The sequence below is a fragment of the Atractosteus spatula genome, chromosome 1, assembly GCF_055471065.1.
Source record: "Atractosteus spatula isolate fAtrSpa1 chromosome 1, fAtrSpa1.hap1, whole genome shotgun sequence".
NCBI classification, from domain to species: Eukaryota; Metazoa; Chordata; class Actinopteri; order Semionotiformes; family Lepisosteidae; genus Atractosteus; species Atractosteus spatula.
In genome coordinates, this window is record NC_142706.1 from 11,545,854 (window position 1) to 11,569,734 (window position 23,881).

General features: G+C 40.2%; 1 protein-coding gene across 2 annotated transcripts; it reads left to right on the plus strand.

The window, feature by feature from the left end:
• The first annotated feature begins 13,117 nt into the window (after positions 1 to 13,117).
• On the plus strand, positions 13,118 to 22,896 carry tmem33 (transmembrane protein 33). Of its 2 annotated transcripts, none has more exons than XM_088919468.1 (8): positions 13,118 to 13,288; positions 15,001 to 15,090; positions 17,253 to 17,347; positions 18,811 to 18,998; positions 19,186 to 19,253; positions 19,957 to 20,090; positions 20,455 to 20,538; positions 21,434 to 22,896. In XM_088919468.1, exons 2-8 carry the CDS (start codon positions 15,043 to 15,045, stop codon positions 21,561 to 21,563), a joined length of 747 nt encoding a protein of 248 aa, XP_088775594.1. In that variant the 5' UTR covers positions 13,118 to 13,288; positions 15,001 to 15,042; the 3' UTR covers positions 21,564 to 22,896. The 2 variants fall into 2 exon arrangements, with proteins under 2 accessions (XP_088775594.1, XP_088775678.1); XM_088919552.1 differs by lacking the exon at positions 13,118 to 13,288 and adding an exon at positions 13,445 to 13,578.
• The last annotated feature ends 985 nt before the right edge of the window (positions 22,897 to 23,881 follow it).

The window sequence follows — 23,881 nt, forward strand, 5'->3', positions numbered from 1 at the left end:
TAGACAAAGCCTATTTTCCACAAATCAGCGCCCTTTGTTTATTTATAGAAAACAAACATTGGGCTAAAAGTGAAAGGTAGTTTTTACAAGAATTCCTCCCACAACCCAAATGACAACATCCTATATTTTTCCCCCTGTGAAAACGAGAAATCGTTCGATTTTCTTAGAAATTTAAATACCCTATATTATTATCCCTGGATATGAGCGTTATCTATCCATTTTACGCATGGGTGTATAAACACGCAGATACAGTATCAAAGCAGGTATTTTAACCGCTACAAACAAAAAGGTTAGCAAAGATGTTAAAGACCTGGACATGCGGCTGTTTTTGTTTTTCATTTGGCAGAATGGGTGCAGTCGGTGTGCCATGAGCAGTACACGAGCTAAATCGTCAGTAAGGCGGGTAATACCTTTATTGACAGAATCATTAGTTTGCTTGCTTCCCGTCTTGTTTACCGTGATGCATAGCGGAATAATGTCACCTGCCTAATTGTCCTAAATTACCGCCTCCTGTTATTAATAATCACTGGAACGTGGCTGCTAGACATGCCACTGGGATAGCAAAATGACAAATAAAGACCCCACCAGGGGAAAGAGCTTGCTTGCTGTCTTCTGTCACGTCACCCAAAGGGAGTTACGATAAATCTTCCTTCATTTTAACTACATTTGCCCTTAAACTCCTTCAGGCGAGGGATGCTGTGTTAAGATTGCGTTTGTGTGCCAATGCTTAGGACCAGCTGCTCCTAAATACAGACAAGCTCTTGTCAATTAGCCATTGACGAGCAGGTCCTCCACCGCCCCGAGGCGATTTTGCAACCAGCAGTGTACAGTCCCCACAATTAGTATCAATTTTTGCTGGGACCTCCGGGGAACAGAGGCACAGCACGGGCTGTGCGCAGAGTAAACTGGAACGACAACTTCTGAAGGGAAATGAGGACTTTGAAATGCGGGCCGCGTATGACACAGAACAGATGACGATCGGAGGGAGATGGTGGAAAAGTATATTTTTAGGCGCCATTTCCTGCTTCTCCTTCCTCGCTTTTCCAGTCCCGGCTCCAGGGCGGTGGCACGCACCCGAACAGCAGAAGCCGATGAATTGGGGACATTCACAAAGATAGGCCACAGCCCCTTCTCACCGTGCGCCTTTGTGGCCGGTGTCACCTCAAGCAGCTGGTGGCATCCCCTGCTCCCGCGGTCCTGGCCTTTGGCCCGGCTAGGGTTGGACAAGGCTGTCGGTTCGCTCTAACAGATCTGTGATGTCTCAGGTCACCGGGGCCAAGCTTCCAGCAGGACAAGCAAACCGCTGGCAGCTGAGCCGAACAAAAACTCCAGAAGATGGGCAGGCCGGGGGAATCATTAGTGGAGGTGTTTGTTTAACTAATTAGCAAGCTGGGTAGTCAGGGGTGGAAAAAAAACCCCGCTTGTTAGACAAGGCACCTTGCAGGAGTTGCCGGGTTCAAAGTACAGGAAGAGGGCACGGCAGCGTCGGCTGTGTGGCCCAGTGAAGTTCAAGAACAGAGCAAACAGCGCCTGCCGAAAGGGACAGCAGTCAACTGGAAGGCAAAAGATGTCAAACGACGCCAGAGAAAAATAGGATCCCGCGTTAAATATGGGAAAGTTTAGGGAACGGGGCGACGGGTCAAGAAAAGTCAACAAGAGAGCAGGCTTAATGACAGAAGGAATTTAATATCAAAAATACATAAATCTCCAAGTAAGGGCAGCAACATAATGGATACAAAGGGGGCGAGTGTTCGAGTCAACATTGATTTGTTAATGGCGACAAAATGGATTGCTCCGGGTTGTTAACATTTAACACAAAAGTTAACACTAGAATAGAAGTTGTGCGAAATAAAGGGGTTCTTTGCAAGCCGAGGCTATCATATAGGCCCATTGGAGACAAAGGACATAATGCAACTGAAACGTCAATTCAGAAGAATTAATCCGAAGTGTTCAGGCGCAATCTCGCTGCAGTTGTTCGAAATATAGGCTTGGTTTAAAACGGTACAAATAAAGTGTCAAATATGTTCACTCCTTAGCGTTTCTTAAATGTTACAACATTGCACAGAAATGTAAAAGCCGGCTTCATTACTGTCATCGCTATGTGGACTATGCGGTGTCATTATATGTTTCTCGGTGAAATATTGCCCTGCATGCCGTATTTACAGAATCCTTTGAAAAGTGCTCAACTCGCACGAACATTGCTTGTTCCACTATTATGTACTTCCATTAGTTATCCCCACCGTAAAACATGGTATAAAGTAATTTTCCTTCCTGTAAAATGTGTTTACAGATCAGATTCGCTTCATTTCTGCAAGGAGCTCAATAAAGCTGTTGGTGATCAATCGAGTGGTCATCCAAAGTTTTGAGTCTAGTTCTCTGTACGTACGGCATTAAATCAAATACTTAGGTTGAAAAGAAAACATTACTGACTTCAATAGCTCCTAGGCGTTACCTTCCGTGATACATACCACAAACCCTGTAGAGGAAACGTCTGAGGCATAATTTCTAATCCCTGAAAGACCAGATTCAGTAAGAAATAAAAGAAAATGCAAAATCATACTTGTGTTTTGTCTCTTCGTTAGTAGTGCTCAGAGCTATGTAGTTCTAAGGGGACCTAAAGTCCTGAACTGAGATCTCGTCTGCAGCACGGCTGTTGTACTCCTGAGCAAGGTGTATCACTCAGATTGCTTCAGTACAATGATTAGCTGTCCAATTTAGTACAAATGTAAATCGCGTTGAATCAGCACAGTACATGAACAATAATCGTGGACCATCTGATTTTACAATGCTTTTAGAAAAACAATTGTCCTACTTGTTTTAAATGCTACACCTTATAATACATGTGCAGTTAATCGCAATATAACAGGCATGTTCAACAGCAATGTGAATTCAGGTTGGAACTAGATTAAAGCGTTTTACATTAAAGTATTTTTTTATCTAATGAGGGTATACACTACAGCATAACAGTATAGGCTACTATAATATTTCCATGTAACTGCCGCGGGGAGGGAGAGTTCTGAATTTATTCCGCAGATTGACTTGTGTCCGAACACTGGCCCTAAAACACATTTCCTTTTCCGTGAGACCCTGAGTGCTGTGCACTAAGAGCAACAAATTACAGATTGTCTCATCTCAGTGGTATGCTTCACTTTGCTGGGGTCAATGGTAGTCAGCAGAGTCAGTAGAGACATGTAATTGCCCCAGGTCTGACAGAATGTCTTCCACTTCTCGGGCCTTCATCAATCTCGATCTAATTATCTTTTTGCACAAAAATTACTATAGTACCATTCGTCGACTCAACATTTTACCGGATTTCAAGCAGATGGTTATGTTTGTGGCGGGGATTCTGTCTACACGATTCTACACGATTTTAACGGTCTCATCACGAAAACATCACCATGAAGTTACTTTACGGAGATTAAAAGAAATCTAGACTGTATAAGACGTCTTGATTAATTAATTATTGATTCCAGGCGCAAATGCCTGTGGTCTTCGCTAGGTTAAGTTTAGAAATAGAAAAGCTAAAATGTCATTTTGTGGTTCTAGAAATATAAAATAGGTCTGTTACGACCATCATGAAGTTGCACAGATCATTTAAAAATGATACTGACCGACCTGTAGTGTGGTTTTGCAAATGTTCTGTAATTTCACATTTTGTTTTCAAGAACACACAACTATATTCTAAACGAGAGGCCAAAAACTGACTGTAGTAGCTCAAACATTTCCCAAGCTTGTATTCTTCTTATAAAATATAAAACGTGACACACGAACAAGCTAATAACAGTTGTTCCATTTGCTGTACCTTCAGTGGTCTAGTTCTTATCACGTTCACGAAGCTCAGAGCCTTTCAGGGTGGTCTACCGGGTTAAAAAAAACATATGCAGGGCCTTTGATAGTGTACCTCATGCCATTGTACGAGAAAAACATCAAAATAAAACAAGGACTTCTTTTTCATCGTGTCAACATTGCTCATTTAGTGATGAACAAGCGACAGAGCAAGATTACCAAACAAATATGGTTGCACCTGGGCGTACGGTTTCAGGAACTTTTTCTGTGGTTTTATCCTTAAACGGTGCAGATATTCACCGGTCCACTGAGAGAGATGGTAGTTATTGGGAACTAGACATGACCTTTCCCAGTTTCTCAGTCCTTTCCTAATCGCTTCACCCTCCCTAACCCTTGTTAGTTCCCAATATGTCTCCAATGGCCTTAAATTCCATAATTCTTCATAAAAACGTATTATTAGGGAAATCCTTCCTTTTTGACATTTTAATAGTGCAAACTAATCATCTGCGTGACATCGGCCATTCATCTCTACAAAAGGAGGCACAAAGAGGGCGTTTCTTTCCAGACCCGTCCGATTCCCATTCTATTTTGAGAGAGGGCTCGCAGACAATAAAAGCGTTGTTAAACCCTAATGGTTATGTTTATGAAACCAACCATACCAGTGTATGAAGTTAATTTTCTGCTGAATTAGAAAATGATGTAAACCATAAAAATAACAAGGATGAACTGTTCGCGTTCCCTTCTGCTCTTTGAAAGAAGTGAACCGGCTCTTCAGATTTGCTTGTAAATTCATATCCCGAGAGAGAGAGCCTGACAAACTCTTCGAAACTATGTTATGAATTCTTTCGCGAAACAGCTCAATTTAGCGGCCGTTTAAAGCAATTTTTGAAACATTTCTCCAGCGGGAAATAGCCAGGATAGAACGAAATCCACCGGGACTTCACCTCCAACAACCCTCCAATAACGTCAGCGTCAGCACCACTCGATTAGGGTATAATTTTTAATATATATGCAATAAATGTTCACTTTGTTACCTTGAATGACAGAAAATAATATCGGCAAATCTTAATATCCATCCATTACTTGCAAATGATCCACACACTGGATATATCTCCGCTTGATTAATTTATTTTCAGATAGCGTTTGATAAAGCAATAACTATAGGCACGATCTTGACATTCGCTCTTCGGGGGGTTATCAGATAAACCTGCCTCATTAAAGTGAGATGATGAAGTTGTTTAAATCTTATTAATTATTAATTGAATGCAATTAATTTCATTCTCATCTATAAAGCATTATGTTGCACACACACAAAAATGCTCCAAACTAAATAATTGGAACGCAAGATTGTATGAAACATATATGTATCTGTCCAAACCGTTCACAGTGCAAAAGGAATTTATACATGTAATTATGTATAAATGCCAAAGCTGTGTAATTATAATACAGACTAGTTCTAAATAGATTCAATAGGCGTTCAGTGCATACATTTTAAGTGCTACACAATACAGATTATATAATTCTTCTTTTAAAAGAATGAATAATCTTTACAATTAAGAGTAGCTGTTATTATTCTAGTAGCGGTAGAATACAGATTTAAAATGAGTTTTCTCTTACTATGAGGGATTTTAGAACAATTTGAAATTGTGACTCTTATGCTTTAAAGACCTGCCTGGCGTTTTTCTGCCTGTGTAATGAAAGTAAACTTCCTTCTGCTTACGTCAGAATACACAGAAAACAACGGGCTGAAAGATACAAATTTTGACTCGTCGGACATGTTCGAGAAGAAAGCTTTTTGGAAGCTTTCATCCCTGAGATGATGGATTTGCGGAGGCGATGGATAGCTGGAGTGTGTTAAGGCTTCATCAAACTGTGAAGCTCCACCCCGCACTAATAATCTGTCACCAACACAGAGAACACACACTGGGATTCCACGGAAACACCCAGGGCCAAAGTAAGCCCACAATTCGTTTTGGAAAGGAGAAAGATGCGTTATTCAGCACAAATAAACAAAACGGGGCGATAACCCGTTTCATATAGTGATAAGAAGTAGAGGAAGTCAAGTGTTGTTTTTTTTTAGCAAGGCCTCAGAGCTGAGACCTTTGTCTTGCACCAAGACCTTTTACTTCACCAGAGACACGAAGTAATAATCCACAAACAGGCCTACGCATTATTTGTCACAAAAATATGGCGACGCATTGTGTTGCTCGGCATTAAATACACTTGCTGTTTATCTACAAAATAAGCCCCTGACAGCTTAATAGATGATTCTTTCCATTTAAGGAGCGGTTCAAGTAGTTACCATAACGTTTATGTCAAATACACGCGAACATTGGCCGGTTGTCTCACAAGGCTGGTTACTCTCACAACATTTCAGACCTTGGGCAGTTTGATTTGGTGGATTAAAATAATGACAGAAAACGCTTCGTTACAAACCTACAAACGCTTCCTGAAGTCGGTCATATTTTTTTAGATTATCTAGAGGAAAAGGCTTACACTTTTCCGAGTTCAAAAACAGAAGTTCAAAGGACTCGTCGAAAAAGATTTTTTCTTTTCCGATAGCCATTTAGTCCCCGTTCATTCTCAAGGACTGAATATATTCCTTTGCGGCGGCTGTTCATGAAATGTCAGTTAATGCTGAGTGCGCTCATGAACTGTGTGTCCTGCCCAATCTCTCTTTTGTATCCTTGCATGTGTGAAACCCTCAATGTTAAAAAAATGTGCAGGCTGCGCACGGGCTACGTTTGGTTTATAACGTAAAATGAACGTTCCTGTTATATGGATTAAAGTTTTTTTTTTAATAGCGTTATTGCTAATTCATTTGAAATACGATTATGCCTGTCCTTGAAGATGGCAAGATTTGAAACGGGCCTACAGATTCTCACTTTTTACTTCAAAAGTTCGATTTCTGTATCAAAATGTACCTATATCTTGTTGGGGAAAAAAAAACAAGAATGTCTGTTCACGTATTAAAATTCATATTTATATTATAGAGAGCTATATTTCTTACAGGGTTTTGGTTTGAGTCTCAAACAAGGACGGCATTTTTAAAACAAATTTTATCTGTTGAAATCAACGAAGAAGCGTGATTCAGCAGTGCTTTCTTAACCCAATTTTTATTCTTAACCAAGCTAGGGTTATTTATTTAATTAATTCAGGTCCTTAATTGTTAATTTTAGGGGGGGGGGAAGCCGTTCTAATCTGAGTACAGAACATTGTGTCGCTTGTTGATAGTTTTTGTTTGTACAGAACATTTTTATCAATGACTCGGCTTTTGAAACCATGAAACCTATCTAGCCTTGTATATCACCCGCGCCCTAGTTAAAACAATGCGTTGAAATTAAAAGATGATTGAAATATATTATTATTGCAAATGCATCTGATACATCCACGGATTTAAAATCAGTTATTAGGTTCAGCGACCATGCAGGTACATATTTCGTATACTGTCTTTGCATCAGATGTAGTTGCTATTAAATAGTTGCCTGTGTTAGCGTTCTAACGGCGAGGAAACAACAAATAACCTGTTTTGTTGAAATTTGCAGGAAATTTTAAAGCCTTTTTTTTCTGGAATGACGCACGAGAAAACCTGTTTGAAAACAATATAGTAATAATACGCCGAAGTCGCGGAAAAAAATAGCATTTTTTTTTTGTGAGCCCACGAACCCTAAGGGCGTCGGTGCAACATCCAAAATAATTCCCCGAAGAGCTTGGCTATAGTTATGTTTTGATATGTATACGTCCTTTTAACGCTCTAGCTATTTGTTTAAAGTAATTGTTAAGCCCTCATACCGGTAATTGCTTTGCTTACTACAAAGCAAAGCGCTCACTGGAGCAAAAGCGTTAAGAGAGACCAGCCTTCTTCGTTTGCGTTATTAACACGGCCTTTCTAAACAAATGCTTTCATGTTCTAACAGAAGCTATTCATTAAGATGTTCTATTTTTTTTTTTTACTTTTCAACCCTGTTCGTTTAACCCTGATTTTTCGTTTGTACTCTTCTGCCCCGTTCCACACCCTATTTGCTTTAGTCCTTTTTATTCCGATACAGCTGGGAGAAGAATTGGGTCCTTTTTTTCGATTAGATCCGAATTCCTATTTCTGTACCCTTGATTTCTCCTTTACCGCCTTTTGACTTGTCTTGTCAATCGCTTTCTTTTGTTTCCTCCTACATTTTCTTTTGCGAATTCTTCCGAAAACGCCTAGTACCCGCTGATGGATCAGTTTTCAAACGGGATACAAGGAGGGGGAAAAAAAAAACTGAAGTGAGTGGTTTCCCTAGTAATTCCCTTGTTTTTGTGAAAATGCAGATATCTTCTGTGGTGTGGGAGTATTTTGACCCGTGTCGCAGTGGGGGGTTTAAAGCTAACTGTCAATTCTTTACAGGGGGGGGAAAAAGCAAACATAAATATATAAACAAGTTATCCACCTAAACGAATTCTTTCTTCAGTTTCTACCGTTTGAAATTGCGTCGCGTTTTTAATCTATACAGTAACAGTAAGAAGCAAAACATCGCTCATCAGTTAAATCGTTCTTCCCGTTTGCGGGTGTCAGGTAGTCTGTAATCAAATTGATCATATTTGTGAACGTCTACAACGTACGATAAAGCGATCCGAAATCTGTACCGGATAGTGAAAACGAATGAGCTAATTATCAGAACTTATCGAGAAACGCATTTTTTCGTGTTATTTCTGTATTGGAGTTTCCAATTGAACGCCTGTTACATTAAAGTTAAAGATTCTGCTGTTATTAAGCAATTTTCCCTCTATGTGTGAATATTAAACCTCGCGTTTCCTGGCGCGGAGGAACACGGATTGAGCTATATTATAATTCACCGTAGAGAACATAAATATTTTTTTTCCTGTTCTTTTCATGTTCCATTATATTCATTCGTGAAAGTCTAGAATTTATATCGTCCGGTTTAGCTCATTTCTTGCAATTTGCTAGTTAATCGGTAGCATACACATGCGATTTGACAGTTGCCAAGATCAACGTAGAAATGAAGGGTGAAAACGCTTTTCAGATTCAGCCAAGAACATTCGGGACTTGCATTGTTTTTCTTTATAATATAAACTAGACCCTCCTTAATTAATTCACCTTAAACATAGTCATGCTCGTCTGGCAGTGTAATTTTAAAACATACGACAAATGTCTTAAGATTACCATAATTATAATAATATTTCGGATTTTCTTTCGAGGACCGGTTTAAAAAGTGCGTGTTGCCACGTTGTTTATTTCAGTAAGGAAACCCGTACATGACATGTCCCCAGTGCAGCACTAATAAAGCCATTCAGAAGCATCTATTCTCCAAGGTGATTTCACCGGCAGTATCTCAGCAGCGCTGCGTAAGAAACTGGGAAAATACAGTGTACAAGAAAAGAGGAAGGCGAAAAGAGCAAAAGCTACATTACTGAGTAAGCAGGGGAAAAACGAACCAATTAAAAAAGACGATATCTTTACAGTACTTACATCGAAGGAGAACCGAGATGCGCTATATCCGCCCGGTGCCATTCCCTTACAGTAGGATATTTTGTCTCTTTCTCAGACATTCACTTAAACAAGTGGAAACTTTGCATCCTTCGGCACCATTTTATACATGATGAGCCGTCAGTAATAGGATTATTAAACAAAAACCGTCTCAGGCGCTGGCGTTAACCTTTTTTTAAATGCCTAATTAGGTTTTGCACAGAAAAAAATTAGATTTAACATTGCTTACATTGCCTACATTTTCTGTTGATGCTAAAACAATTTCAAATAACAGCATTATACGGGTCTCTGCCAATCACGTAAACAGACCTTTTTTAACAAACATTAAAGTTATGGTATATTCTTTTAAAACACGTTATACTTATCCGTATGATCTAATATTATATACATATAAACTAATTACCTTCTGCCGCTGCCTGCCTCGATTAAGGGGATATGGAAGTTTCCAAATCTCCCTCTAGTGGACAAAGTGTGCACATGCACGGGACCTGCTCCAGTTCTGCTACGTGCAGTAGACTAACAGCACAGAACAGAAGAACCTGCTCATCCGCGATGATGTTGCTAACAAAACCTTCGAACTTCAGTAAAAGAATCACGACTCATAAAAATAAAGCTACATTTTTGCGAGACAACATAACATCGAGAGCCTTTTACAGAAAACGGACACCTGGAAGACATTGGTAGCCTATACTTAACCGCATAGCCTTTAAATTTGAAATGCTGTTAACTCTGGTCGTTTGCGTGTTTACTGAAGGAGACATGGCCTTATTGATGTTTATTGTAATACATTTGCAAAGAGGAGAACGCATTACGAGTGTTTCTCGTTGTTTAATAATAATAATAATAATAATAATAATAATAATAATAATAATAAAATATTAATAATCTTTAACTCAAAGGAGATAGACTTACCTCATTTTTATCAGCTTTTATACACGCTTGTTAGAGAAGACGACTATAAACTGTAATCGTGATCTTTAATATCGACATTAAGTCTAATTAAAAAGCATTTTTTATCTCGCTGGTTTAGATGAGCATAACAGCTTTGTTAGGGCTGCAATTTCGATGTTTGCGATAGACATCTCATAGTGCTAACAGGCCGCCTGGACAGACGGTACTACCCGTTTTCTCTAGGATGATGCCCTGGGGTTTTTATGAAGAAGCGACTGGATGAGATCCTCAGGGTTATTAGATACTAGCGATCAAACAAGCTAGATGTGCTGAATCGGTTAATCCGGCCTGTAACGTTTATCTTCTTGTATCGGTATCAGTACAATTTACCTATCAAGCTTAGTTTTCTCTTTTCTATTCTGTGAGATTTACGAAGCTAAACTGGTTGTTACTACCACTGCTGGTTATTTTCTGTACGTCGACAACAGCAATACCAGTAAGCCAAATGTGTATGAGAGAAGTAGCCTGTTTTGGAGCTAAAAGCATTAAACACTCGTAAATGCAATGACAGGACAGGTAGGCGATACAAAGTTGACAAAAATGTGCGATGACGAAATGAAAGTTGACCACTCTCCATAATGCGGTGTGTGTAGCAACTGCAGTAGCGCCAAGGAGAAAACGTTTGACTGTTGTCAGCTCTTGTTTCACAAGCAGCACAGCCTTCTGTTACCTATCACCGGGAGAGCCGTGATCTTCAGCAGTCAGTGCGCTACTGAGGTCAGCTGAGCAACCGCATTGCTCTAACGCAATATTGCGGTAGCCAATATTCATACTTTTAAGAGAAAGATCAATTCATGAGTTGGGTTTTACATATATATATATCTAATCTCAATCGTCAAGTTATTTGAGAACAAATTAATCTTTACAGAAAAAGGAAAGAGTGTTACTTTTTTCCGTCTTAGGCCTTCAAACCAGGGAAAATATTAACCTATAGGGAAATACGGAGATCACTGATTGGACGAGAGATCGGTGGGCTCCAGGTAGTGCACCCAGGTATTCACAACGGTAACCAAATTAGAGAAGGTTCAATAGAGCTTTACTGTGAGCAAAGTGCATGGGGGTAAAAGTGTGACTTATATCAGTTCCACCGAGACTTACTGAGGTACCAGTTCCCTCTGGTGGCAAGCTCTGGGTACTACAAGATGTCTGCGCCTCGGCTCGCTGGGACTTGGAACAACGGTTCACAATCCAGGTCCTGTTTTAACACTGTCTCTTCTGGTTTTGGACCACCCGAATTTTTTAATCACGGTGATTTTTATTTAAGTTTTCTTGTTTGGGGCGTATTTGGAAAATTTGTTTTCAGCGCATACAAGGATTTCTAATTGGTATCGACCCTGTAACCGAATCCTATATTCGGATGTGCTGGCTGAAATGTAAATCAGGTGGACCTCAGCAGAAGGAAAAAAAAAGCTCTTTGTGGGCGTCTGATACAATGTCTTTCCCACCCTGTTCATCATCAATTCTTCTACTTGTAAGAGCTGATCAGTCAGAAACGACGTCCAGTAGGCTGAGGAGGTAACAACATAGCTGGTGGAAGTACTGTACGCAACGCAGGCGAATTGAAGAGTAGCGCTCCGACGAGTCAGAAGGAGCAATGTTCTGCAGAGAAACTGGAATAAAGGTTCCGAATGATCGTGCCCCAGTCCAGAGGATGCAGAAACGGTGAGGCCGGCTGAGGTTCATCACTGTACAGTAGCTTGGCTGAAACTCTCTCGACCCAAGAAGCGTTCAAGACAGCCCCAGCCCGGCCGAGACTCATGGTCCAGCAAATCAAATCCGAATCACAACTTTAAAGACAGAATCCAAACTCCAGCCAAGTGAACCAGAGACGCTCAGAATGGTGTAGATTTAGCCACTACACCCAAACTTTCAGATAAATAGCGACATGTAAGGGTTCCTTCCATTGGTCTGACCAGGCTTACTTGCTTAGTTCTGGTCAGTTACATTGTACGTTCCCATGGGTCATGACTGCCACGCATCTTTGAAAGAGGACTAATTTTGAGTCAACTAAGTGAATCCGCTTTATAACATTATAGAGTATATACTATTTATTCTGCTACTGCTATCTGTAATTACTTTTTTGCACATTAAAAATGAAATAGCAGAGCTCAAAACATTTTTATATTATATTAAGTACATACAACAATCTGTACAATATTAAAAATGAATTAATAAAAATTACAGTAATATACGGTCTTGTTCCTATGCTTCCAGGGTAGTTTCCAGGTTGCTGCAAAATTCACAAAGAACAAGTGGCTTTTAGACTCGAGTGGAAAATGACAGTAAGTGCTTCGCAAACGGAACGAAACAGGAAAAACATGAAGTACCATTAACAAGTTATATTGCCGAATCAGCTTTCAGGCAGCAGTGTGCAGTAGTGGTCAGGGATAGCCCTATAACTAGAGAGTTGTAGTTTCAAATCCTATGTGGGGCTCACTTACCAGGTACTGGTAATGGTACTTTCCTCTGTAATATGTTTAGTTATATAAATGTAGCTGTCAGACACATTAATAATAATTGCTGTAATGCATATTGAAGGATCTAGCTAAGAGATCACAGGTGTCATCTAAGTAGTTAACAGTAACAAAAAACTAGGAGTGCTGTATTTTCTGCTGAAATCAGTAACTGCAACTATTTACTCGTAAAAATAACTATTATTTAATCTATGTACCCCAGGCTAAATCTATGTACCTGCGAGGACATGCTAGTGTGGAAGAGAAAGCATTTACCCACAGTAGCATTTAAACGATTATGGATTTAAATGTTTAAGTAAATGTACTTTTCCCGTCTAAATGTAAATTGGACAGATATTGGCGTATTCCTAATCAAATTAGTATATATATTTTTAGTTTAAGTGCCACCATGGGAACTGTCTCACACAACAGCACGGTGTCCGGGGGACAATAATCACAGCCGGACCAGTTCAACCTCGCCATATTATTAGCCATTACTCTGCTGCATAATTTCCGCTTTAATCTGAGGAGGTATTATAAACTGTCATTTTCTGTTGGGCTTCTGATTCAAGTCTAAGGACCTTGATTATTAAGGAAAAAAAACCCATAGCAGGTAGGTCACTCTTTCATCGACCATTTCGTAAACCTCTTGTCGGTACAGCAGGTGTTGGCGGACCGGTGAGATTCTGGAAAATTCGGGATCGTTTTCATTCAGATTCCTGTGAGAGAGAGAGCGAGTGAGACTACACATTGACTCCCAGGACTCAAGAAATAAATGAGTGAAGCCTGATGTCCACAATGACTTTCTATTTTTGAGGCTTTCAGCCGACTGGAGTCATGATGCCCTTTTGAAAGTGAAGCTTAGGCCCCGCGTTTGCAAAACGCCTGTTACAGATCAGAAAGGTATCTCGTAATAATCTTCCATCTTCCACTAACTCGGCAAAAGGAGCTCTCTCAATAGCATGCGTCTAACTTTTTTAATATTAAAAGAAATTGTTGATACTGATGTGGTTCGCGAAATCTGGTGAATGTAAAAGTAACGCGTGTAGTGCAATGCCAATATTTGTTTTTATTTTAATAATCAAAGTCATCATCATTTAGGCCCGTGACAATTTGTAGGAATAACGCTGCTTCTGTGTCTAGTTAATTTTTTTAACTTTAGTGCTTTTTCCTGATGAGTTGAATATTGGTCACTAAATATCGATTTCGCTTAAGTGCAGTGGAGTTTAATGCTGCTCTTTGTGCAAAGTGCTTTGTATTCATACACATAAATGCAAGTCATCTTTCTGAAGGGAAGTTTCAAGGGAACAAGTAGAGAGGGACAGCTCTTTAGCCGCACTCTTCAGAAAAGCAGTTTTCATTCGTGTGTTTAGGTCCCCTTAATTCATCTCGTACATTCCCAGAAAGGAATCTCTTTACTGTTTGAGTGCAAAATAATACTGAGGTAGGATCTGCTATGGCGAGGATCAGATCCATCGGATTATTGAGCCCATGATACTCTATGTAATCTACTTAATTTAGAACTCTGTTTTAGAACGCGTTTCACAGTTCGTGGTCATCACTAAAGCTGGCTTCAATCACCATTTCTTCACTTGGACAATAGAAACAAATGGTGCAGGAAAAAATGTATAGCAAAATCATTAGTTGTTTTAAAATATAAGAAGTAATCTAATAAAGACTGATGTGAATTTATTGTAAAACCATGGGGAAAAAGGTGACTTTGGAAATCTAGGAAGTAGTCCTTCTGTAGTTATGCTTTGGACTTCTACTGTCCATACAGAAGGATGACGTGACTGAATCTATCTGCTGTTTCTCCTGTACTTTCAGTTATTACTGTCAAATGTAATGCATTGCTTGTTGAGTTTATTTTTCTGTCCTCTTGGCATTATTTCTCCCCATTCTGAGTGGATCGTAACTGGCTTCACCTGGGCCCGGACTCTTATAACGCTAATTTTGATGGTGGTGCATTTTGCTATTGAAAGAACTAACTGATGGCAGTAAAAACATGAGATTGACTATAAAAAAAAAATTACCGGGACCTGCAGGTTTAGACCAGGATTCCCTGGGTTTTGCAGCACGTGAATCTGTAGTGAGAGACTAAAAGAGGGCTCTGTGCTGCACAGTGGCGTCACCTGTTTGAGAATATTACATCATTCACTCACTTTTTGAGCTCCTGAGACTAGGTGGCCTCTGTTCCTTTAGCAACTAATTGCATGGTGCTTATACGGCACAGCTTATTATACAGGAAAGTTATACAGGATTATAGCCAGTAATGACAATTGTATCATTGATGCACCAGTTAACTTCTCTGTATTGCCTTTTCAGCTTGGGGCTCTTTTTCTTTGAGGGTGCAGCAGAGTTTCGGTGATGGCAGACACAGAGAACAGGAGCCCTCCCCCCCAGGTCGGGCCTGTGGTAAGTCCTGACCAAGCTCCCCTTATTTCTGTGGGTTTCATCGGCAGTAGCTAGAAAACTCACCTGGAAGTCATCTGGCACAAGGGCAGAAGAGCACACCTGAGAACAGAAAATGAAGACAGTCATTCTAATGTTATTAAATATTATTTCCAATATTTTAAGCTGCATATTCATGGGGTTTTTTTGTGAAACAGTTTTCAATGATGGCATAGAAAATTCTTATGTTTGGTTTCTTTAAAATGTGGCTTACTTGGTTTAATATTACTGAAAAAAATAACTTTCATTTAAAATAATTTGAAAAGCAGCCTCTTGTTGTTATGTTCTGTAATATCAGTCGACACTGACATTTTCATGTGTAACTTTTTATCTTTTAATATCAAAAACTTTAAATTATGAGTGTATTAATTACATTTATTGAGTACTTTTTCAGTCTAGTACTGAAATTGAATTAATATTACCACGCTTATGAGAGGTTCAACAGTGTACAAGTTAGATGAGAAAATTGTGAAGATAACTTGGTTTTCATATGACATCTGAGCACAAGAACATTTCTTCTCTATTTCTGCATCTCTACGGTTTATATGCAGTGCTTTCAAAATGTGAAAATGTATAAACATTATCAGAATTCAACAAAACTGTCTGCATAGAATGCTTTCTTTTAGTTTTTGCAAAGACTATATACATTTGAGCCTGAGACATTCTCGTGTCTACGTCTGAAATCTAGGTGATCCAAGTCATTAAGATCCTGTATTGTTGCTTTACACTGAATTAAAGTGTTTGTCAAGTTCTCTGCAACCGGCAGTGAATCAAGGCAGTCAAAAGTCAGAAAGCAGTCTGAAAGTCCTTGTATCAGCTCCTGTGATTTTGCTCACTCTCAGTTAGCACTCTCATCTCTGTGTACAGTAGGTTGTGTCTCCCTGTGACCTTGTGTCAACACTTCAAGCCTGGGTCTGGGCTCTTGGCGATTCCCTTAGTGGTGGGACACAGCTGCCAGGAGATCTCTGCAGCTGGGGCTGGCTGTTATTTAGCCAGGATCACCTTGACCATCCAGACAAAGCAGCAGTAGCTTTTGTGACACCTGTGAGCTTTCAGTGACATCAGTGAGAGATGCACCACTCCTCCGCCAGAAACTCTCTTGTGAGCACATGTGAACAGTTGAAATGTATTAACGGGAACATGTTGGTGACCATGCCCTCATTAAACCCCTCTTATATGAAAGCTCTGTCCACAAATGCTAGTCATAAAAGCAAATCCAAATCAGGTGTATACATTGTAAACATTGGTGCTGATTCCAAATACAACCAAAACTATTCTAGTTTCACTCAAAACTCCACTACAGATGTTAGCCCAAGAGAGACAAAATTAAGTAGTGTATACAGAAGTATTTATTTTTGATAAACTAAATCTCATTGCTCAATGCAGTGTTGTCAGCAGAAACGGATTGGCACTCATTTGCCAAGCGTATGCAAACTGTTATTTCTGACAGCGTGTAAGTGTTTTGATGGCGTGTTTCAGTACATTCACTCAGAGAACTGAGGAGTGAACATCTGTAATGTGAATGTGCTTATTGGGATATTTGAGCTATGATGTATGCCAGCAGCCATATCACCCTGCAACTCACAACTGGCAACCCACTGAAGCTCAGCAGGTGTGAGCCTGGTCAGTACCTGGATGGGAGACCTCCTGGGAAAAACTAAGGTTGCTGCTGGAAGAGGTGTTAGTGGGGCCAGCAGGGGGCGCTCACCCTGCGGTCCATGTGGGTCCTAAAGCCCCAGTATAGAGACGGGGACACTATACTGTAAACAGGCGCCATCCTTCGGATGAGACGTAAAACCGAGGTCCTGACTCTCTGTGGTCATTAAAAATCCCAGGGTGTTTCTCGAAAAGAGTAGGGGTGTAACCCTGGTGTCCTGGCCAAATTTCCCATTGGCCCTTACCAATCATGGCCTCCTAATAATCCCCATCTATGAATTGGCTTCATTACTCTGCTCTCCTCCCCACTGATAGCTGGTGTGTGGTGAGCGTTCTGCTGCTGTCGTATCATCCAGGTGGGGCTTCATATTGGTGGTGGTGGAGGGGAGTCCCCATTACCTGTAAAGTGCTTTGAGTGGAGTGTCCAGAAAAGCACTATATAAGTGTATTTATTTTTGCTTCTGTTCCAGCAATTCATGTTGAGCAACAAACTGGAAACTGCCATGTGGCTCTCACGGCTTTTTACTGTGTACTGCTCCATTCTGTTCATTCTTCCAGTCTTGGGGTGAGTAAATCATGATCAGTTCATTTCTTTCCCTTTTAGCTATATTTTTCCTTAGACTTGCTACTTTTTGCCATTCAGCTTTTTTCCATGCACAAAATATCCTAACACAACATTAACCATAAGGAGTTAATTTTTCCAACATTGACACGTACTAACTGCTTTCTCATCCTGACCATAATTTGGGTGCCTCTCTGTTTAAACTGTTGACTAATAAGCTGTTTTCTTCAAGTGTGGACCTGTAAAAAAAGGTCAGGCTGCCTTGATTCACTTTAATTAGCCACAGTGGGACAGATGCATCTTTTTAGCTTTTGAAAGGGGGTGTAACCGATGTCCTCCAGTGTAACTGAGTATTAGTCCTCAAAGCTGAAGAATATACCTTAAATTGTTTGGTGCTTATGTTGTTTTCCAAACATGAAAAAATAAGACTTTATTACAAAATGTTTTCACGGTGAGCAATACCAAGCAGAGTGTTACTGTACCTGCAAGAGACACCAAAACATAATATTACTGAAGACGTGATACCCCAGTCAGGAAGAGTACTATGCAAGCTTTTTTGTGCATGCCTTTGAATGATGTTGCGATACATCCAAAGTCACTTTAAATCACATCATGTGGTTGTTCATTTAATAGGAATGATAATCGGTGAGTTTACTGTCCTGCAACTTGTGTTCTCAGAGAGCCCGAGGGATTTGTTGTCTCTAGTTTTAGGTTTTATTTCTGTATTAATGTAGTTTTCAAGTCTCTCATACCCGACAGTCAAAAGATTATCTTGATTGACTGGTCTTTTGCCTGAGTTTTGTGCTTTAATCAGCGTTTTCCACTGTCTGATAGTTCTGGCGTAGATGGCTCCAACAGGCAGGGTCAAGTCTAACTGCAGGGTGTGCAGGAGCAGGAGATGCAGTTCAGTCATGCAGCTTGTGAGCACCTGGGAGCAGCTCCCTGCTTCGGGTCCGCTGGTGATGTGTTTCCCGAAGCTGATCTTCACTGGCATTCTTTGATGAAAGAGAAATGAAACCTATTTCTCTATGATCTTAACAACTGGTATTGGTGCTATGGCAGGCCAGCAGGTTGGCAGAGATGTTCTTGTGGAAGAGTACTTCTGAGGTGAACAGTGATTTTGCAGTTTTTTCAGATGGTCTTCTTAAGTGATGGGGATACAAGTACCAGTTTTGAAGTCCTGCACTGCTCAAAGTGTAGCAGTGGAATTCAAGATTGGTCTGTGAAGGCAGAGTGGTAAAATACTAACGTTAGGTTAGGTAGTTACCTCTAACCCTTCTCACATGGCCTTTCTACTCTGTAGTACAAGGGCTTTCCGTGGGCATGAACACATCCCAGATCACTGGAAGACTGTCATTCTGATTGTGTGTTGTGTGAGTTCCTTGTTTAGTTTGTGGAAGAAGCATTGCATACTTTTCTCCCCTCTTAGGGCTGTTAAATTGACGTGCTTCACTTTATTCCTGTAGCATCCAGGAGGCAGCTAGTTTCTATCAGCGTGCCTTGCTGGCCAACGCCCTGACCAGCGCACTCCGGCTACACCAGCGGCTACCTCACTTCCAGCTCAGCAGAGCGTTCCTGGCCCAGGCCTTGCAGGAGGACAGCTGTCACTACCTGCTCTATTCCCTGATACTCGTCAACTCCTACCCCGTGACCAGTATCCTTTAAAGAGTTGGTGAGACTGAGGGAAGCTGTGTCTGCTAGTTTTTTTGCTGGTTCATTTTCTGTTAATTGATCGGGAGGCTTTCTGCATTTCCTAAAGCCCCCTGCTTAGTGTATGAGCTCGCGGAAGCACCATTTTCTTTCCTGCCTCAGCCAGACTTTTCTTTAACCGCTGTCTGCAGTGAGCATATTCCCAGTCTTCCTGTTTTCTTTGCTTCATGCGACCACTTACACAAAAAAGGTTCTAGACGTAAGTATGGCATTTTTTCCAACTTTGTTTTGACCCTTCTCATGAGCAGAACAATAAAAAAAAAAATGATTCCATATTTGAAATGTATTTTATCTAACGTGGAGAACAGAATTGTGTATTGTATTCTAAATGAGGTCTCTCTAGTGCTTGGTGAAATTTTAAATGCCTTGCTTTATATCCTGGTTTTAAAGCATCCAGAGAAAAGCGGTCAGTTACATTAAAGTGGAAATTGCTCAGTATTCAATACAAAGGTTCTCTACTTAATATGAGGTCTCAATACAGTATGCGATACAAAAACCACTGAGAAAGAACATATTTGCTCAACCACTTAAAGGTTTAATTTTGGTCCCCAGTCACACATTCAAATAAAAAATTGTTTGTGTGGAATTTTTATGTTCTTCCTGTTTTGCTGGGTTCTTCATTCTCCTTCCACATCCATGATGATCAGGTTTGATTGTCTTGTGTTTTCTGCCTTGTGCTCTGTTATTTGGGCATAGTCTTAAACGTGCTGTGACCTGAATATCACCAGGCTTAAATGATGACGAATTCATAGACTTCCATACAGTAGAAAACTATTCTTTTCAAGTTTTTCAGTTCTTGTCACAGACTGACTTTGCAAAAGGTTGCAGACTAATTCTCTCTTGTGCGCCCTAGAACAGCTGTATGATGATGGTCATTTGTTTGCCTTTCCATTTTTCTGTAGACAATGGGCCCCACAAGTTTGGCCTTTGTGAGGAGATTTCTGGATAAACTCACAGCAAACCAGCAAAATATTCTCAAGTTTATTGCTTGTAATGAGATCTTCTTGATGCCTGCGACAGTCTTTATGCTCTTCAGGTAAGGTCAATCTACTTTTATAATCTTTGACCTGACCTAAAGTGTATTTTGGAATACCTTTGGAATAAAGTTGTGAAAACGTTTTGAGAACCAGTTGCATTTCAACAGTGATTCAGTTTCGTACCTGCTGTTTTTGAGGTTTTGCAAGTGTCTTTCAGATTTTGCTTCTCAGGTTTAAGCAGTTTGTACTGCTAAGCAGTGGGAAACACCATGGTGAGAATGGTGGCTGTAGTTCATGTTTGAGCTTCGGAAGACTTTCTAATCAAGTTCTGTTTGATTGTAGTAGAACATCTAAACTGTTGGCTGTAGAACAAAAGAAATGTGCGTCTACTGACACGTCTGTACCATGTGTCGTTTCTTCCAGCGGCCAGGGCAGCCTTCTGCAGCCGTTCATTTATTACAGGTTCCTCACTCTGCGCTACTCTTCTCGGAGAAACCCGTACTGTCGGTAAGAGACGTCCGAGAGCAGCCGTGCAAAATAAAACACACCAGTCCGCCTCACTGAGCTTACATGAAACACGCTGGGCGGTCCCCCCCCCCCCCGAGCCCGTGGGAGACTGAGCCGCGTAGGGCGGTCCCCCCCGAGCCCGCGGGAGACCGAGCCGCGTAGGGTGGAACCCCCCACCCTGACCCCGCGGAGACCGAGCCGTGCGCGGTGGAACCCCCCACCCCCCCCCCCGAGCCCGTGGGAGACCGAGCCGCAGTCCCCCCCGAGCTCACTAAAGTACGATTGTCTCTGCTCCCTGTGGTAAAAACGTCTCGTTATGTGATGGCAGTTTGTTGTTTTCAACTGTTGTCTTGCCAACCCCGGTTTAAAAATACAGTATTCTTGACTTATTTTACCCCCCCTTGTAATACCACTCTCGCCTACCTCCTTCTCCAACAAATGGGTTGGCACGTCAGTCATGTTTACATCAGACAGCAAAAAAGACATTTGCATTCATACCTCAAAAAAAGAGTACGCAAAATATAAAAAAACAGCAATTGCACAAAGAACTACTGGCTATTCTAATGAGAATAAACATTGAAGCTCTTTTAGTTAGAACAAGATTTGTTGATGATTTTTAGTTAAATCCACAAAAAGAAAAAGTGTAAATTCAGCAGTGTACCTGTACCTGATGATTTTTTTAAATCGTCATAATTCACAATTGTCATAATCATACTATGTAATACTAATAGTACCTTGACTAAAACCACGACCATCCTCATTGTTAAACAATTTTGGTTAGGATTGTTCTGTCCTTGCCTTCTCCCAACACTGATGTAGTTGTTCTGTTCATTCAGTCTTCTGTATTTTTATTAAGCCATTTGCATTAATGTCTCTTTTTCCTGCTCCTGGTCAGGACTCTGTTCACAGAACTTAGGATTCTACTTGAACACCTGATAATGAAGCCATCCTGCCCTGCGTTGGTCAGAAGAATGTGTCTCAGCAGTATTGCCTTTGTTAGCCGTTTGGCGCCAACTGGAGCATAATTTTGCCAGTTTTGGGGATCTCTTTAGGGATTGACAAACACTTCGAATGTTCGCAGCAGCTGGTGTATTCTGCTAATTGCTGTCTATAGCTAATAATGGTAATGCACAATGCACTGAACTGTCAAATGAGGTAGCCTCCTCTCCACTCCTCATGTCTTGTCAGATCTCATTTTAAGTGTCTTAAGGTCATTATGGTTCTGGTCAGCCCTTCTGAGACTTCTTCTTTCTTAAAGAGTCAGTGAGTGTCTTTTTTGTCAAAGAATTAACACAAGTTGTTTTAAAAAAGATATTCTCTTTTGATCTTTTTTTACGTATTTATTGTAATTGAATAGTTTAAAATTGGTTCCAGTGTCCTGAGGCCTCTGAAAAACCTTCACTGTTTAAGTCACTGTACTTCCTATCAGAATGATCATATTATTTGAGCTTTCATACTGTTTGATTTGTTTGCTGTTTTGTCACATAACATTGATGAAATACTCTAAAGATAATTTAAGTAGAATTTGAAAGATTTCCTATATATATGTATGGTGTTTGAGGTATATATACAAATCTGTTCTGACCTTTAATCTTTTTTTTTCTTAAATTATCAACTCTGTTTTCAGGCATTTATAATACAGTAAGTGTTAGTTTTGTATAAGGAAGTCCACTTGAGTTGTTTTCTATTCCCAGCTGGTTTTGTATCCAAATGCAGTTTTTCCTACTGCAGGCTAGAGCTGTATCTGTCTGGATAACTAATGGGAGAAGCCAAATACCTTCTGTTATTCTTCACAGAAGTACTTACAAATAACTATAATGTATGTCACTTGAAATACTAGTGATGCAATATTCACAGCGAGGAAAAGCTAAAACTCTTTTCTTTTCTAATGTCACAGTGGGTGTTTGTAGTCAGCTTACAGCAGTAGTTTTTCTTGTTTAACTCAGCCAGTGACACTCTGGACTCAGCATACAAAGGGGACTAATGTAATGCTTAGGTAGTGCAGTCACGCTGCCTTGTTAGAAATGTAATTATAGCAGTTTGTTTGGTTGAGAGCATGCTGTTGTTTTATTTGGGCATAGGTAAGCCATGTGTTCTGTCTACAATAGAAAACCTCCAGATACAAAATGTAGAAATTAAATGCAATCTAATTTAAAATTCCTATTTAATTGATGTATTTTATAACTTGACAGATTGATTATTTATCAGCTTTTCAGCAAGCTGTTCCAGCAGTTGTGGGCGTGGCTGCATGAACTGCTGTTGTACAAGGCATCTCTTCTTTTCTCTGTCTTTCATTGTGTCTCTTTGTCTTGTTTTATGTCATTCTTCTGAAAACAGAATAAACGAATGCTGGAATTACTTGTGTGGTCAGGTCCTTCTGAAAATCTGGAACGTGTTAACCACGGTCCTATGAAGATGTTTTCATCGACGTAATTTGTGGTTTATCTGCCATTTTGGTTCTTATAGTTTCTGCTAAACACACTGCCTGCTTTTTGACAATATAATCTTTCTTGATCACTGTAATGCATGTTTAACATAAACATTGTGCCTGTGTTTCTCATGGAGAGCAAGTTGGGGTATGCGAAAAAGACAAATTCCTAATACAAGAAATTGTATGTGACTAATAAAGTATTCTTATCTTAAAATAACTAAACTATAAGAATCATTTGCTAAAACACTTATTCTTGCAAGTGAGAGTGTTTGAGGGGGAATTGCAGACTGAACATTCCAACACTGAGAGCTCAGGTCAGTGCAGATGTGTTTCAGAGCACTCCACTGTTGATTGTAATCTGTGATTGTGGCTCTGAACAATGTGTCTAGTTCACAGATATGGTGCCTTGCTAATACACTGATGCAACACGGCAGAAGCGAATGAATTGCAAAGAAAGCCTATTGTGCTTGTTGCATTGTGCTGTAGCTGGCGTGTGTTTGAGTTTAGTAGTGTGTGTCTATCTTGCTGCTGAACTAGGCCTTTAAAAGAAGTGCTGTCTGTTTACTGGATGCTGTGCTAGTACACTAATGAGCACTATGGTTTGTTTCACTCTTCTAAACTAGTCTAACAGTTCATTAGTACTTGACTAATAATCTTGCTCTCCAGCGTTTGAAACCCTTTCAGTCTGACTTAAGGTAATAAACACTGAAGCTGCACTTGTTAATGCTGCAAACAATATGACATCAAGTGTATGCTCTTTGGCGTTGTAAATCATGGCATTATGCTTCATTGGCTGGAGAGTTAGTTTGGCATATCTGGTACTGCCTTTAGTTTAAATTACACCTTGCTGAGTATCCCCAGTTAAGTTCTCTTTATTATATTACTTCTGATGTGTTACATCTGGAGTTCCAG

Bases quoted from the DNA above. Each gene is read 5' to 3' on its own strand.
- tmem33 (XM_088919468.1), top strand. From the start codon at position 15,043: ATGGCAGACACAGAGAACAGGAGCCCTCCCCCCCAGGTCGGGCCTGTG. The intron at 17,348-18,810 runs GTGAGTAAATCA...TTATTCCTGTAG, and splicing joins TTCATTCTTCCAGTCTTGGG to CATCCAGGAGGCAGCTAGTT. The intron at 20,091-20,454 runs GTAAGGTCAATC...CGTTTCTTCCAG, and splicing joins ACAGTCTTTATGCTCTTCAG to CGGCCAGGGCAGCCTTCTGC.